Below are 15,266 nucleotides of genomic sequence, written 5' to 3'. Positions count from 1 at the left end.
TGGCCTTGCCATCGGGCGACCAGACAGCAAGTGTGAAAAATCAGGACGGGGGGGGGGGGGGGAATAGGAGCCTATATAAGAAAAAGCACTAAATATTGTGACTGTCCCTATAAAATCGGGACATCTGGTCACCCTAGGTGGCCGCCTCAGGTGCCAGACTGTGGGGGGCGCCACTAGAACCCAGAGTGTAGAAAATTGTCTGCTGCGGGTGCATATGTATTCTCCCTGCTCCAGATGCACAGAGATGGTGGAGTGCTGTGCTGGAGGAAGGAGGGCACAAGAGACATAACAGGCAGGCAGGAGAAAAGGTGAGAGGGAAGAACAGAAAGCAGCAGGAGCTGCAGGGAGAGAGAGGAGGAGGAGCCTCTTATGTACCTCTCCAGCACCCCCAGGAGCCTGGACTGATTCACACCAGCTTCTCAGGGAGCTTCCTGTTTCCTGCTGCCTCCCTGAACCCCCTTGAGGAGAACAGGCAGTCAACTGAAGTAGTAGGAGCCAGTTAGGCCCTTAAGACGCTGATATCTTCCCTCACTCAGGCCCTGGTACCAGCCTGCTTATTTGTCCCCTTCAGTTAAGTGTTGAGAGCCACTATAGCTGGCACAGAACAGCAGTCTGAGTGAAAGAAGAAAACACCCCTCTGGGGCAGCATTCAGAAAAAGAAAGAAAGCAAAGGAAGCTTTTCTGTCTAAGCAGGAAGGAGCTCTCCTGAGATACACAGACACAAATGTTCACGGTGAGCCTTCCGGCCCCAGTGAGGATGGGAGTGGTGAGGAGATGCCTGATCTTCCAGTTAGTCAGAGTGCAGGTGACCTGGCAGCTACTGCAACATCCATATCTCCATCTCAAATGGATGTAAACATGCACATTCCTGAAGAAAAGTGTAGATCAGAGAGGAGCGTGGTGGAGGCACAAGAAACAGCCGCTGCTGAGTTTAGTTCCTTAAGTCTAGATGATCCAGGACTGTGGACCCACTTGAGCAGTAGCCCAAGGGACTTCCTTGTACTGCATGGGCCACAGCAAGTGAAAAGCTTCATGTTCTCCAAAGACAATGAAAATAGAATTTTCTATCCAACACATTCCTGATGTGAAATCCCCAATGGTGACAAAGTGGAGAGGCCATGGCTTATGTACTCAAAAACCCAGAATGTTGCATACTGTTTTTGTTGCAAACTCTTCCAGTCTAATGATCCAGCCACATTGGGTTCTACAGGAACAAAGGACTGGGAGAAATCTGGCTAGAAATCTGGCATGCCATGAGAAGGCAGCAAATCACCAGAGAGCATTCCATAGGTGGAAAGAGCTTGAGATGAGACTAAGGTTAAAGGCCACCATAGCTGATCAGCATCAAGAGAAGATTGCATCAGTCTCTTGTTACTGGCAAAATGTTCTGAAAAGGCTCATTGCCATTTGTAAGAAGGCTTGCTACCCAAAACCTAGCACTGAGTGGCACTTCAGATCAGCTGTATGTGCCAAACAATGGAAACGTCCTTAAAATTATGGAGCTGATGGCTGAGTTTGAAGCTGTACTCCAGGAGTATCTGAGAAGAGTCACCACCCAAGAAATGTACACACACCACTACCTTGGAAAAACAATTCAAAATGAGATCATACAGTTACTGGCAAAAAAAAGTCAAACCGAAGATTGTGGCAGATCTGAAGTCAGCAAGATATTACTCTGTTATTCTGGACTGCACACCTGACATCAGCCATACGGAACAAATGACCTTAATGGTGCGTTTTGTAACAACAACAGAACCTAGTGAAAATGTCCCTGCAATGGTGACTGTCAGAGAGCATTTTCTAGAATTTATTGACATTGATACTACAGGAGCTGGTATGACAAATGTGCTTCTTAAAAAGCTGGAAGATATGGGAATTGAGATAGCTGACATGAGAGGTCAGGGCTACGATAATGGGGCCAACATGAGAGGAAAGAACAGAGGAGTGCAGACACGGATCCGAGAGTTAAACCCTCGAGCTTTTTTTGTCCCATGCAGTTCTCATTCATTGAACTTGGTGGTCAGTGGTGCAGCACCAGCTTCTAGTGAGGCCGTTTGCCAATTTTTTTAATGTGATTCAATCTATGTATTTTTCTCTCCATCAACTTGTCGATGGCAAATTTTGAAGCAACATCTGGGAACATCCTCTCTGACACTGAAACCACTGAGTGCCACACGATGGGAAAGTCAAGTGGAGGTGATAAAGTCTATCAAACACCAAATTGAGAAGATAGATGATGCCATAGTTGCCATTATGGAGGATAATGCTATGACAGGAACAGTTTGTGGGAGAACAGGGGCAGAGGGAAAGGGAATCACCAGAAACATACATAACTTCAAATTTCTGTGTGGCTTAGTGTTGTGGCATGACATACTGTTTGAAAGCAAGAGACTCCAAGGTGTTGACCTTGATATATCTGGAGCAATGGAACCAACGGGACAAAGCAAAGTCATACCTACAGTCTTACCAGTCAGATGAGGGATTTCAAAATGTTCTGAAGAGTCCACAGAAGTTGGCAGAGGAACTTCACACTGAAGCTATTTTCCCACCCATTCAAGAATACAAGGGTCACCGAAAAAGACGACATTTTGATTACGAGGCACAAGATAATCCCATAAGAGACACCAAACAACAATTCAAAGTTGAATTCTTTAACCAGGTGCTAGATCGTGCAATACAGTCAGTTGAACATTTTATGCAGCTCAAGGAACGCAGCAGTATATTTGGGATGTTGTATGATATTCCAAAACTCCTCACGATACCTGAAGAAGACCTACACCAGCAATGCAGGGCACTAGAGACAGTGTTGACACATGATAACATGCGTGATATTGCTGCGAGTGATTTAGGTGATGAACTGAAAGCCCTTTCAAGATACATTTCAGCAGGATCAACTCCAAAGGCTGTTCTGGAATATATGTGCACAAATAAGATGACCAGCCTCTTTCCAAATGCCTTTGTTGCTCTGCGCATACTTCTAACACTTCCTGTAACAGTTGCCAGTGGAGAAGGCAGCTTCTCCAAGCTGAAGTTAATAAAAACATATCTATGCTCCACAATGACACAGGAGAGGCTGGTCGGCCTTGCAACCATCTCAATAGAGCATGAACTGGCCCAGACTGTGGACCTTCAGGAAGCAGTTCAAATTTTTGCACCCAAGAAGGCACGGAAAGTACCACTTGAATTATTCAAATAGATAAAAATGCCAGTGTTTACTATACAGACAAGAAAAACTACATTTGCTGTTCAGGCGTTTGAAAGTTAAGTGTTACTTAATATTTTTGAACAAGACATTTTAAGTTGAGTTCTCCTTTATTGGGGTAGGTAGCAGAGCGGTACCATGAGAGGAGTAGAACAGGCACAAGGCAGAATTGAAACCTTTTAAAGTTTTGGCCCAAGCAAGGGGGCATGGGGGTATCATTTGAGCTCCCTGCCTTGGGTGCCAAAACGTTGTTGTGGGCCACCCCTGGCTCTAATACTGGACAGATTCAGGTGGAGATCAGCTCTTCTTGCTGTCTGGGTGGATTATTAATAAATGCAGTTACCTACCCCTACCCTAGTGGGCCACACCATTGTTGTAGTGATTAGTGATTAATCAGGTGCACAGAGCCACAACGTGCTTCTCAAGAGTCCACCCTAGTGCATGCAAAAGGTGCTGCCTGGCACAGGCACCAACTTTTCCCAGTGCTCGTGGGTGCTTGCGCCTCCACCCTTTCCCCACCCCTGCCCCCATTCCAACCCCTTCCCCAAAGTCCCTGCCCCACCTCCACCCCCTCCCTGCCCCTATTGGACCCTTCCCCAAATCCCCACCCCAGCCCTCCCTCTTTTCTGAGCATGCTGCGTTCTCCCTCCTCCTAGCTGTGCGAAACAGCTGTTTTGCGGCACAAGCGCTGGGAGCTAGGGGGAGGAGGCAGGGCAGAGGTGAGCTGGGGTAGGGCAAGGAGCTGCCACTGGGTGCAGAACACCCACCCATTTTTCCCCGTGGGTGCTCCAGCCCCGGAGCCCCCACAGCCTTGGCGCCTATACTGCCTGGCTCTCTTGTATTTCTAAGGTTCCTAGCTCTGTACTCAAGGACCAACGTAACCCTACAACAGGTGCAGCTGACAGCAAGGCCCAGCCTCTTGCTATGTTTCACTTCTAGCACGACAGGAGCAGGTGGCCTCCAACCGCACGCAGGCCCGGGTGCCACTGCAAGGGGGCCAGTTGTGGGGATGGACTGGGCCATTGGCCCTGTCCATTAGAGATTAGAATGAGATTCAAACGTGTTGCACAGGGAACCAGAGTCCAGCCAGTAACTTGCTGCTAGTGTGGACTGGACTTGAGCCAGGGCCTGTGAAAGAGGCCATGTCGCTATGTAGCATTCAGCACACCACCACCTCCTCACTCATCTCCACCAGCAGCAACTGTGGGCTGCCCCACGTTCCTCTCAGGCTGGTCACTGATGGAGCTGCACGAGCCCGTTTTCCCAGCCTACAACCATTCAACTGTTGGAAATATTTTCCCATCCCAAAGTGGGCTGAAGGGCAAGTAATGTTTTCATGAGCTGAAATCCAAAAAAAGTTAAAACAGTGTTTTGATTTTTAACCAGTTTCAGAGTCGCAGCCGTGTTAGGCTGTAGCTGCAGAAAGAACAGGAGTATGTGTGGTACCTTAGAGACGAACCCCTTTATTTGAGCATACGCTTTACCCATTACTTTAACATCGGGGTGGGAGGCATACACTCATTAGCTTAAATTTTGAAGCAAAAAGTTGTCGGGGGGGGGGGGGGGCAGAATTATTTTGAAAGAGTCAAAAATCTCCCTTTTCTTTTTTTACAATCTCAAGAATTTCTTGATTCAAAGCTTTCCGAACCCCCCTTTTGGTTTCAACAGCTTAGAACTCTATTTTTGTTCTTTAAAAAATGCCCAACTCTCTCCTGCAGGGGGGTGGAGAAGACAGCAGCCCCGAAGGGGTGTGGGGGAAAATGGAGAGCAGGCAGGTTCCCACTGCCCCTGTTGTGCCTCTCCTGGGAACGGCAGGCTCAGCAGTTCTGGGGAGTGTGGAGTCAGCAACCCCACACCCACCCCAACAAGCCTTTCATCTCTCGGAGCTGCAGCAAAAACTGTTTGTGCAACTAAACAAACTTTCAGGTCTTCAAAAAACACAGCCAGCCTGATCCGACAGGGACAGAGGCGTGAGGGTAGCTGCAGCAGCCCTGCTGAATGCAGTGCTATAAACCCATGGGGGAACGGATTACCAGTTTACATCCTGGGGACTTGAGAGGTGAACTGGCACGTGAGGCAGTGTGGCCTGGGGGACAGAGCACTAGACTGGGACTCAGACCTGCGTTCTAGTCACAGCTCTGCCACTGGCCTGGGGGTAGCTTTGGACAAGTCACCCCAGTGCCTCAGTTTCCCCACCTATAACTGGGGCTAATGATCGTGACCCTGAGAGTGGAAAAGTGCTACGTGAGAGTTACTTATGGCACTGTGGAGGTACAGGCCCCCAGGGGCTGGTACGGGGGAGGAGGGGGGAAAGCAGGGCCAATGTCAGGTGAGGGGTTCAGAGAACTCAGATAGTTCCCTTGAGCACTAATAAGCATGGGTGTGAGGGGGATGAAAGTAGAAACAAGCCTCAACTGCAGAGCGCAGCTCTGGGCTGCCCCAAAGCACGAGCACCAGGGCCAAGAGGGCTGGGGCATCCTTCATGCGCCCCTGCAGCTGGGCTGGGCTCGTGGGCCCCAGTGGCAGCAGGGGAAGAGAGGGTGGGGTGGTGCCTGTCATGCTGCACAGGGCCTCCCTCTCCCTCGTTGTCCCCTGAGGCAGGGAGCGAGCCTGCCAGCTCTCTTGGGAAGGGGCCTTCCCTGCACCAGGGGAGGGGAAGAATGCTGGTGTCAGCTGCTGGGTTCCATGAGCCCCAGCTAGCAGGCAGTGGAGATGGAGCAGGCCTAGCTACTGCCCCCACCAGCCTGTGCCGTTCTCGCTTGCACCCCCCTTCCCTGGAGGAAATTTCTACTCGAATTCTGGCCTTGGCGGGGGGAGTCCCCCACTCCCACCCCAGCTGGGAACTTTGCCCATGTTACAGCTCACTGACCCCCCGCTACAGCTGCTGCCTGCATCCAACTACTAGGTCTGGGCCTGCAGGCCCATGGGGGTCGGGGAAGAAGTCCCTGTGACTATGGGAAGGGGAGCTGTCCTAGCCGCTGCGGCCTTTAAACTGCATCCCACGCTGGCCAGGGGCCCTGTGCTCAGACTTATCAGTGCCTAGGGCTGGCTCCACCTTGCTACAGAGCTGTAGGGTTGCCAGCTGCCTAATCCCACAAATCCAAACACCCTTGCTCTGCCTCCCCCGGCCTTGCCCCACTCACTCCATCCCCTCCCCCTGTCGCTCGCTCTCCACTACCCTCACTCACTTTCATGGGGCTCTTGGCTAAGCTTAGGGCAGGGGGTTGGGGTAAAGGAGAGGATGTGGGGTACAAGCTCTGGGAGGGAGTTTAGGTGCAGGAAGGGTCTGGGGGTGCAGGCTCTGGGAGGGGGTTTGGATGCAGGAGGGGGCTTCAGGCTGGGGTTTGGGTGCAGGAGGGGATGAGGCGTGCAGGCTCTGGCCACGCGGCGCTTATCTTGGGTGGCTCCCGGTCAGCAGGGCTAAGGCAGGCTCCCTGTCTGCCCTGGCCCTGCACTGCTTACAGAAGCAGCCAGCACGTTCCTGGCCAATAGGAACTGCGAGGGTGGTGCTCGCAGGCAGGGGCAGCATGTGGAGACCCCCTGCCCCTCCTCCCAGGGGCCACAGGGGCATGCTGGCCGCTTCCCAGCGTGGCCTGAAAGCAGGCAGGGAGCCTGCCTTAGCCCCACCAGATTTTAAGTGCTTAAAATCTCCTGGCTTGGCTTCAGTAGCCTCTGGAAGATAGAGCCTGATTCCGGGAGACTCCTAGCAAAAGCAAGAGGGATACAAACCCTACAGAGCTTGGGAGGAGGGCCCACCTCAGCCCACTGTGGCATCACAAAGAGACCCCCTTTGCTGTAGGGCAGTGAGATCCCTGGCTTAGGCCCCTGGAGTTAGGGGATTGTGATCTCCCACACTGCCCCTAGGTTCATCCCTCCCCCTTGTCTGCAGACACTGAGTTGTCTTAATTGCAGACCCCAGCTGGCTGCTGGTCTATGTCTGAAGCCCCTCCACTCTAGGGTTGCCAGGTGGCTGGTTTTCAGCCAGAACGCCTGGTTGCAAAGGGATCCCGGCGGGTCTGGACGGCACTGCCGACCAGGCCATTAAAAGTCCGGCTGGTGGTATAGCGAGGGCCTGGCGTTAAGACTGGCTCCCTGCAGCTCCTGAAAGCAGCCGCCAGGTCCCTGTAGCTGCTAGACGCATGGGCCGCCAGGGAGGCTCCATGCATTGGCCCAGCCCTGAGGACTGGCTCCGCAGCTCCCATTGGCCAGGAACTTAGCGCAATGGGAGCTGCAGGGGTGGCAGCTGAGGGCAGCACACAGCGCATCCCTGGCTGCCCATGCGCCTAGAGGCTGCAGGGACCTGGGGGCTGCTTCCCAGGAGCTGTGGTAAATGCCTCAGCAACCCTGCATCTGAACCCCCCTGTCCCAGCCTGGAGTCCCCTCCCACACAAACCCCTCACCCCCTCCTATCCCCCAACCCCCTGCTTCAGCCTAGAGCCCCCTTCTGTACCCCACACCCTTCATCCCTGGCCCCACCTCACAGCCTACATCCAGAGCCTATACACCCCTCTTCCCAGCAGCCCTAGGCCAGAGCCCTCTCCCTCACTCCAAATCCCTCATCCCTGGCCCCACCCCACAGCCTGCACCCAGAGCCTATACCCCTCTCCCTCACTCCAAACCCCTCATCCCTGGCCCCACCCCACAGCCTGCACTGCCAGCTGGAGCCCTTGCACCCCAACCCCCTGCCTCAGCCTAGTAAGAGCAAGTGAGGACAGGGCCTTGGAGAAGGTGCGGCAGGGGCATTTGATTTTGTGTGATTAGAAAGTTGGCACCCCTACCCCACCCATGGGTGCTGGCTGAGGCCCCTCCCTTACCTGGGAAGGGAAGGTGGCTGATGTGATTGCAGAGCCATTGGCCATTGCCAGGAGCTTTCAAAGATAATCAAGGGGGGTCCTGGATGATCGGAAAAAGGCTAACATAGTGCCCATCTTCAAAACAAGGGAAGAAGGAGAATCTGGGGACCTACAGACCCATCAGCTTCACCTCAGTCCCTGGAAAAGCTGTGGTGCAGGTTCTCAAGGAATCCATGTTGAAACACTTGGAGGAAAGGAAGGTGATCAGGAACCATCAACATGGATTCACCAAGGGCAAGTCATGCCTGACCAACCTGATTGCCTTCTATGAGGAGATAACTGGCTCCATGGCTATTAGGAAAGCAGTGGAGAGGATAGATCTTAACTTAAGCAAAGCTTGAGATACATCTCCCACAGTATTCTTGCCAGCAAGTTAAAAATGTATGAGTTAGATGAATGGACTATAAGGTGGATAGAAAGCTGGCTAGATCATTGGGCAGTGATCAACAGCTCAATGGCTAGTTGGCAGCTGGTATCAAGTCGAGTGCCCCAGGGGTCAGTCCTGGGACTGGTTTTGTTCAACAGCTTCATTAATGATCTAGATGAGGGGGATGATTTCACCCTCAGCAAGTTCACAGAAAGAACTGTAGAGAAATAATAGTGGATGGAATAGATAACACAGAGTCCGTCTGGGCGATACTCAAGCTGGGTAAAAGTACTACTAGAGCCTCTCCGGGGATAGTGCTTGGGGTGTGCTATAGACCGCCGGGATCGACCCAGGATATGGATAAGGAATTGTTTAATGTATTAAGGGAGGTAAATACTAATAGAAACTGTGTAATTATGGGGGACTTTAACTTCCCGGATATAGATTGGGGAACAAACGCTAGTAGCAATAATAGGGCTCAGATGTTCCTAGATGTGCTTGCGGATCAATTCCTTTATCAAGTGGTAGCTGAGCCGACGAGGGGGGAGGCCATTTTAGATTTGATTCTGGTAAGTAGTGAGGACCTTGTTGAGGAAGTGGTAGTGGGGGACAACTTGGGCTCCAGTGATCATGAGCTAATTTGCTTTAAACTAAATGGAAAGAGTACCAGAATTAAGTCAAAGACTAGGGTTTATAATTTTAAAAAGGCCAATTTTAACAAATTAAGGGGACTGGTAAGGGAAGTGGATTGGGCAAACGTATTAAGGGACCTAAAGGCAGAAGAAGCCTGGGATTACTTTAAGTTAAAGATGCAAGAGCTGTCAGAGGCCTGTATCCCCAAAAAGGGAAAAAGATTACTAAGCAAGAGACTTAGACCGAGCTGGATGAGCGACCGGCTGAAAGGGGCGATTAGGAAAAAACAGAAAGCGTACAAAGAGTGGAAGAGGGGAGGGATCAGTAAGGAAACTTACCTTAGTGAAGTCAGAGAATGTAGAGATAGAGTGAGAAAGGCCAAAGGCCGGGAAGAGTTGGACTTAGCGAGGGGAATTAAAAGTAATAGTAAGAGGTTTTACAGCCATATAAATAGGAAGAAAGCAAAGAAAGAAGAAGTGGGACCGCTGAAGACTATAGCCGGAGAGGAGATTAAAGATAATCTAGGCATGGCGCAATATCTCAATGAATATTTTGCATCGGTGTTTAATGAGGCCAATGAAGGTATTAGGGATACTAGCACCGTTACAGAGGGGCATACGGGATGGGGGATTACCGCATCCGAGGTAGAAACAAAACTAGAACGCCTTAATGGGACTAAGTCGGGTGGACCGGACGATCTTCATCCGAGAATATTGAAGGAATTGGTGCGGGAAATAGCAGGCCCATTAGCGACTATATTTAATGAATCTGTAAACTCGGGGGTAGTCCCGTTAGACTGGAGAATAGCCAATGTGGTTCCTATTTTCAAGAAAGGGAAAAAAAGTGACCCGGGTAACTATAGGCCTGTTAGTTTAACATCAGTAGTGTGCAAGGTGCTGGAGAAGATTCTGAAAGAGAAACTAGTTGAGGACCTTGAAGTTAATGGCAAATGCGATAAATTACAGCATGGTTTTACGAAGGGCAGATCGTGCCAAACGAATCTGATCTCCTTCTTTGAGAAAGTAACGGACTTATTAGATAAGGGAAATGCGGTGGACCTAATATACCTGGATTTCAGTAAAGCGTTTGATACAGTACCCCATGAGGAACTATTGGTTAAAATGAAAAACATGGGGATCGATATGAAAATCCAGAGGTGGATAGGGAATTGGTTAATGGGGAGAATGCAGCGGGTCGTATTAAAGGGTGAATTGTCGGGTTGGAGGGAGGTTACTAGTGGAGTGCCTCAAGGTTCGGTTTTGGGACCCATCTTATTTAATCTATTTATAACTGACCTCGGGACCGATTGCAAGAGTGGGCTGATAAAGTTTGCGGATGATACGAAGGTGGGAGGAGTTGCAAACTCGGAGGAGGATAGGGATACTCTGCAGGGAGACTTGAATGAGCTTGTGAATTGGAGTATCAGAAATAGGATGAAATTTAATAGTAAAAAGTGTAAGGTGATGCACTTGGGGACGAATAATAACAATTTTAGTTACAAGATGGGGACGCATTGGTTAGAAGTAACGGAAGAGGAGAAGGACCTAGGGGTCCTTGTGGACCGCAGGATGACTATGAGTCGGCAATGTGACGTGGCGGTGAAAAAAGCCAATGCGGTCTTGGGATGTATTAGGCGAGGTATATCTAGTAGAGATAGGGAGGTCCTGCTTCCGTTGTATAAGGCGCTGGTGAGACCTCATTTGGAGTACTGTGTGCAGTTCTGGTCTCCAATGTTTAAAAAAGTTGAACTCAAACTGGAACGGGTGCAGAGAAGGGCGACTAAGATGATCAGAGGAATGGAAAACCTGTCGTATGAAAAGAGATTAGAGGAGCTTGGGTTGTTTAGTCTGACAAAGCGAAGGCTGAGGGGGGATATGATTGCTATCTTTAAATATATCAAAGGGGTTAATACAAGGGAGGGAGAGGAATTATTCCAGTTTAGTACTAATGTGGACACGAGAACGAATGGATACAAACTGGCCGGGGGGAAGTTTAGGCTTGAAATTAGACGAAGGTTTCTGACCATCAGAGGGGTGAAATATTGAAACGGCCTTCCGAGGGAAACGGTGGGGGCAACAGACCTGTCTGGTTTTAAGATTAAGTTGGATAAGTTTATGGAGGGAATGGTTTAATGATAAAACATAGTAGCCAAGGAAAACCAAGCAATGGTACATGAACAGCATAATGGCCAACAAGGGTCAGGCTAGAGACTCTTGCCTATATGCTCGGGGTATTACTGATCGCCATATTTGGGGTCGGGAAGGAATTTTCCTCCAGGGTAGATTGGCTGAGCCTCTGGAGGTTTTTCGCCTTCCTCCGCAGCATGGGGCAGGGATCACTAGCAGGAGGGTCCCAGCCGATTGAAGTCACTAAAACACAGGATTGGGGACTTCAACGGTAGAGTCCAGGGAAGGGTCTTGCGGCCTGCAGCATGCAGGGGGTCAGACCAGATGATCATAATGGTCCCTTCTGACCTTAATGTCTATGAGTCTATGAGACACTAAGTTGAGGGGTTGGGGGCGGGGGGGGGGGGGGGGAAGGTAGATACTCTGGACCCTATCCTGGCCCTCCAGTGTGACCTAGACAAATTGGGCCAAAAGAAATCTGATGAGGTTCAACAAGGCAAGCGCAGAGTCCAGCACTTAGGACAGAAGAATCCCATGCATTGGGACAGGGTGGGGACTGACTGGCTAAGCAGCAGTGCTGCAGAAAAGGACCTGGGGATTACAGTGGACAAGAAGCTGGATATGAGTCAACAGTGTGCCCTTGTTGCCAAGAAGGCTAACGGCATATTGGGGTGTATTAGTAGGAGCATTGCCAGCAGATGGAGGGAAGTGATTGTTCCCCTCTATTCGGCACTGGTGAGACCACAGCTGGAGTATTACATCTAGTTGTAGGGCCCCCACTCCAATTTCTCACATCCTTTCTGTAGAGTCCAGTGGAGGGCAATGAAAATGATCAGGGGGCTGGGGCACATGACTTCTGAGGAGAGGCTGAGGGAACTGGGTTTATTTAGTGTGGAGAAAATAAGAGTGAGGGGGGATTTGATAGCAGCCTTCAACTACCTGAAGGGGGGTTCCAAAGAGGATGGAGCTCGGCTGTTCAGTCATCTGCCACCACTGAGAACAAGGAGTAATGGTCTCAAGTTGCAGTGGCGTGTGCGTGTGCGCGTCCGTCCGGGTTGGATATCAGGAAACACTATTTCACTAGGAGGGTGGTGAAGCACTGGAATGGGTTACCTAGGGAGGTGGTGGAATCTCCTTCCTTAGAGGTTTTTAAGGTCAGGCTTGACAAAGCCCTGGCTGGGATGACTGAGTTAGGGTTAGTCCTTCTTTGAGCAGGGGGTTGGACTAGATGACCTGAGGTCCCTTCCAACCCGGATCTTCTCTGATTGTATAAGCCCAGGCCAGCCCTCTTGGCACTCAGCAGAACAAGCCAGGTATATCCACACTGCAGCCCAGGGAGACACATGCTAGTGCCTCTCACGCTAGTCTGGCCATGGCAGAAGGGGTGCCTAGCCCCCTGAATACAAGCCTGGCTGAGCTCCTGGGTCTGAGCTCAGGTGGTTAGGTCCAGCCCCAGCATCCACTCTGCTATTTGAGCAGGAGCTGAACTAGCCCCTGCCCCCTTGCCAGATTGGGAGGACTGGTCCCAGCTGCAGTGTAGCCAGGCCCTGCCCTGCCCTCCTTTCCAGCTTTCACCCAGCTAAACTGGAGCTTCAGCCACAGGGGCCCTGCAGCCCTGCCCCCCCACCCTGCCTGCTCTTGTGTGGCCTAGATCAAGGGAGAAGAAAGGAGACCAAACCGGTGTGCGTTTCAAGTGAATACATGAGGCCGTTTTATTGAGCAGCATGAGAGATGTAGACTAGTAGGAATATTTGCAGTTCTAGAGAGTATTTAATACCAGCTATACTGTATAGGAGTAACTGTGCATCTATACAGAGGGGGTGGGTCTGTTTGCACATCCGGGCCAGCAGCTACATGGTCAGCTCCTGTAGGAGAGAGCCGAGAGTTAGATGGGGACTGCAGGGTACAAGGAGGGGAGCACAAGGGGTTTTCTCTGGCATCTCTACAGGAAGGCCCTTGCTTAGTGCTTTTATGCTGTAAGTCACCTGTTTTCAGCATTGTTACACAGGACAAGGCCTGGGGGACACCTGGCTGGAAGGTGAAAGGGCCCCTGGTGGGAGGTGGAAGGCCCCTATCCATCAGATCTTGGCCTGGCCTTAGAAGTACCTCCCCCTACAAGCCTTCTGCTCATGAACAGAGCTTCTCTAGGCAGGGGAGGTTTAGTAGTTTAAGCAGAGCACAGAGGTAGGAGGTCCCAAGTTCTAATCCTGGCTTGGCCAGCTACTGCCTTCTTGGGAGACTTGCCTCTCTGCCTCAGTTTCCCCCTCTGAAGTTGGGGCATTGCTTCCTCAGATGGAAGCTAGTCTGTGACTGCATCTGCACCAGCAGGGCAGGATCGTATGGCAGGCGGCCAGGCACAGTGCTCTTACCATGATGGCGTTGACTATATCATTGTTGTTGTGTCTGAGCGCCCGCACGGCTTTGGGACGCGACACGTTGGCCTGGGCCATCACCAGCTCGATATCTCTCACCTCCAGGCCAGTCTCATCAACCTGGGGAGGGGAGGAGGAAATCATCATGCTCCAGACAGGGAGGGGGCACAGTGCCACCCCCAGACCCTGCTCACACCCCAGCACCAAATGCATTTGGAAGGGGAGGGGGAACAGAGGAATTGGCTCCAAAGGCAGGAGCGTTACCACTTCATCCTGCTGGTCACTTGGACAGACCTGCCCTGGACAAGGGTTGGCCACTGCCCAGGTCTGTCCTCTCAAGCCAGACCGAGCTAGCCAAGCCCACTCCTTGGCCACCTTTCTGCCTCCAGGTCTGGCCTTAGGCACAGCTACGCAGCCGTAGGAGAGCAATCTTACCTCTAGAGAGTAGAGTCCTGTCTTCATACCCTGGGGTGCACTATAGCACTCACTGCTGCTCCCTAGTGGCTAATGCGGCATCCTGCCTTCTTCCCACTGATCCCTGACAATGCCCCAATCTGCACTGACCAGTTAGGGCTGTCTCCTGCCCAGGTAGAGACTAGACTACTTTCTCCCTCCCGCTGCTCTAAAGGACAGGAAGGAAGCTAGCTACCTAGGAAACTGGGATAGCTTCCAGCACCCAGGCAGGGCAAGGACAGACAGTAGCGTGCCGACAGCATCCAGCCAGCTGAATGAGCCTCCAGTGGTTTACAACTAAGACAGGCACAAGAGTGCTCTCCCTTGTGGCTGGTTCACGTCTCCTCCTAACCTCAGGAAGATGTAGGCTGGGCCCAGCAGCTCGTCGCTGGGCACTAGGGATGGGGCGGAGTCCAGGACCAGACAATGGACTGACAGCAGGCGGTGCTGCAGCAGTCACCTGCCCAAGGGAAGACCCAGGAGCTCCGCTGTACCGGCTACACCCGAGGACCCTGGAGGGGGACGAGGTGTCACCAGCTAAATCTCTTCTGCCCTCCACCCCCAGCCTGACTCTCAGCGCTGAAGCTGGCACCCAGGGAGTGTTGTGGAACCAGACTGCTACTGCCCCCAGCTTCCTTCCTCCAGCCCTTACCTCCTCCTCTTCCTCGCTCTCCTCTTTGATAGTGAGGGCCGGGGCCGTCTCCGTGATCAAAGGCGAGTGCTCCATCGGCACCTTGAACTTCTCCGCGGCTGCCTTGTGCACCTGCTGCGACAGGTCTTCGATCTGCAAGGACAGACCCGAGTCAGGAGGGGAGGCCGGCGGAGACTCCAGAGAGCAGGCTAGCGATTTGCCAGCTGTACGAAGGGCTGGGTGGAGTGAGAGCAGGGGGAACCTGTCTGAAGTAGAGGAGAGCTCCTTGCCTGCCTCCAGCTCCGAGGACATGGATGAGGGTAGGTCACGGGGAGCACCAGCTGTGCACCAGCGCCCCCAGGAGCCCCATGGTGCAGACCAGGCAAGGAGAGAACAGTTGTTTGGGGCAGGGGGTCACAGCAGGAAGACACTCCTGTGCCCAGGCTCATCTCCTAGAGGAGGGGGAGTCCACGGGTGGTCTAACCCTAGACTGAGCAATGCACTGTACTAGCGAGGACCCTGTCGCGCAGGAGCTGGGTGGCAGGTGCTGATCTAGTTTTCCTTCTCTACAGCTCTCAGAGAACAGCCCCATTGGGGCTGGGAGCAAGTGATTGATGGCCAGGCTAGTG

At 51.9% G+C, this 15,266-nt stretch overlaps 2 protein-coding genes across 5 annotated transcripts in view; one reads left to right on the top strand and one right to left on the bottom strand.

Moving 5' to 3' along the window:
- CCM2 (CCM2 scaffold protein) overlaps positions 1 to 15,266 on the top strand; it is a 126,965-nt gene that overhangs the window by 77,104 nt on the left and 34,595 nt on the right. The gene's annotated exons all lie outside the window — the stretch shown is intronic.
- The window catches only part of LOC128830903 (NAC-alpha domain-containing protein 1-like), a 48,507-nt gene continuing 46,105 nt past the window's right edge, over positions 12,865 to 15,266 (bottom strand). The window contains exons 7-9 of the mRNA XM_054016796.1: positions 14,659 to 14,790; positions 13,551 to 13,673; positions 12,865 to 13,046 (exon numbers count right to left, since the gene is read on the bottom strand). Of these exons, the coding sequence (XP_053872771.1) occupies positions 13,032 to 13,046; positions 13,551 to 13,673; positions 14,659 to 14,790 (270 nt within the window). The 3' untranslated portion in view covers positions 12,865 to 13,031. The remainder of the gene's footprint in view (positions 13,047 to 13,550; positions 13,674 to 14,658; positions 14,791 to 15,266) is intronic.

This window comes from Malaclemys terrapin, chromosome 2, assembly GCF_027887155.1.
Source record: "Malaclemys terrapin pileata isolate rMalTer1 chromosome 2, rMalTer1.hap1, whole genome shotgun sequence".
NCBI classification, from domain to species: domain Eukaryota; kingdom Metazoa; phylum Chordata; order Testudines; family Emydidae; genus Malaclemys; species Malaclemys terrapin.
The sequence above is the reverse complement of the archived record's forward strand: the minus strand, read 5'-3'. Positions and strand labels throughout refer to the sequence as shown.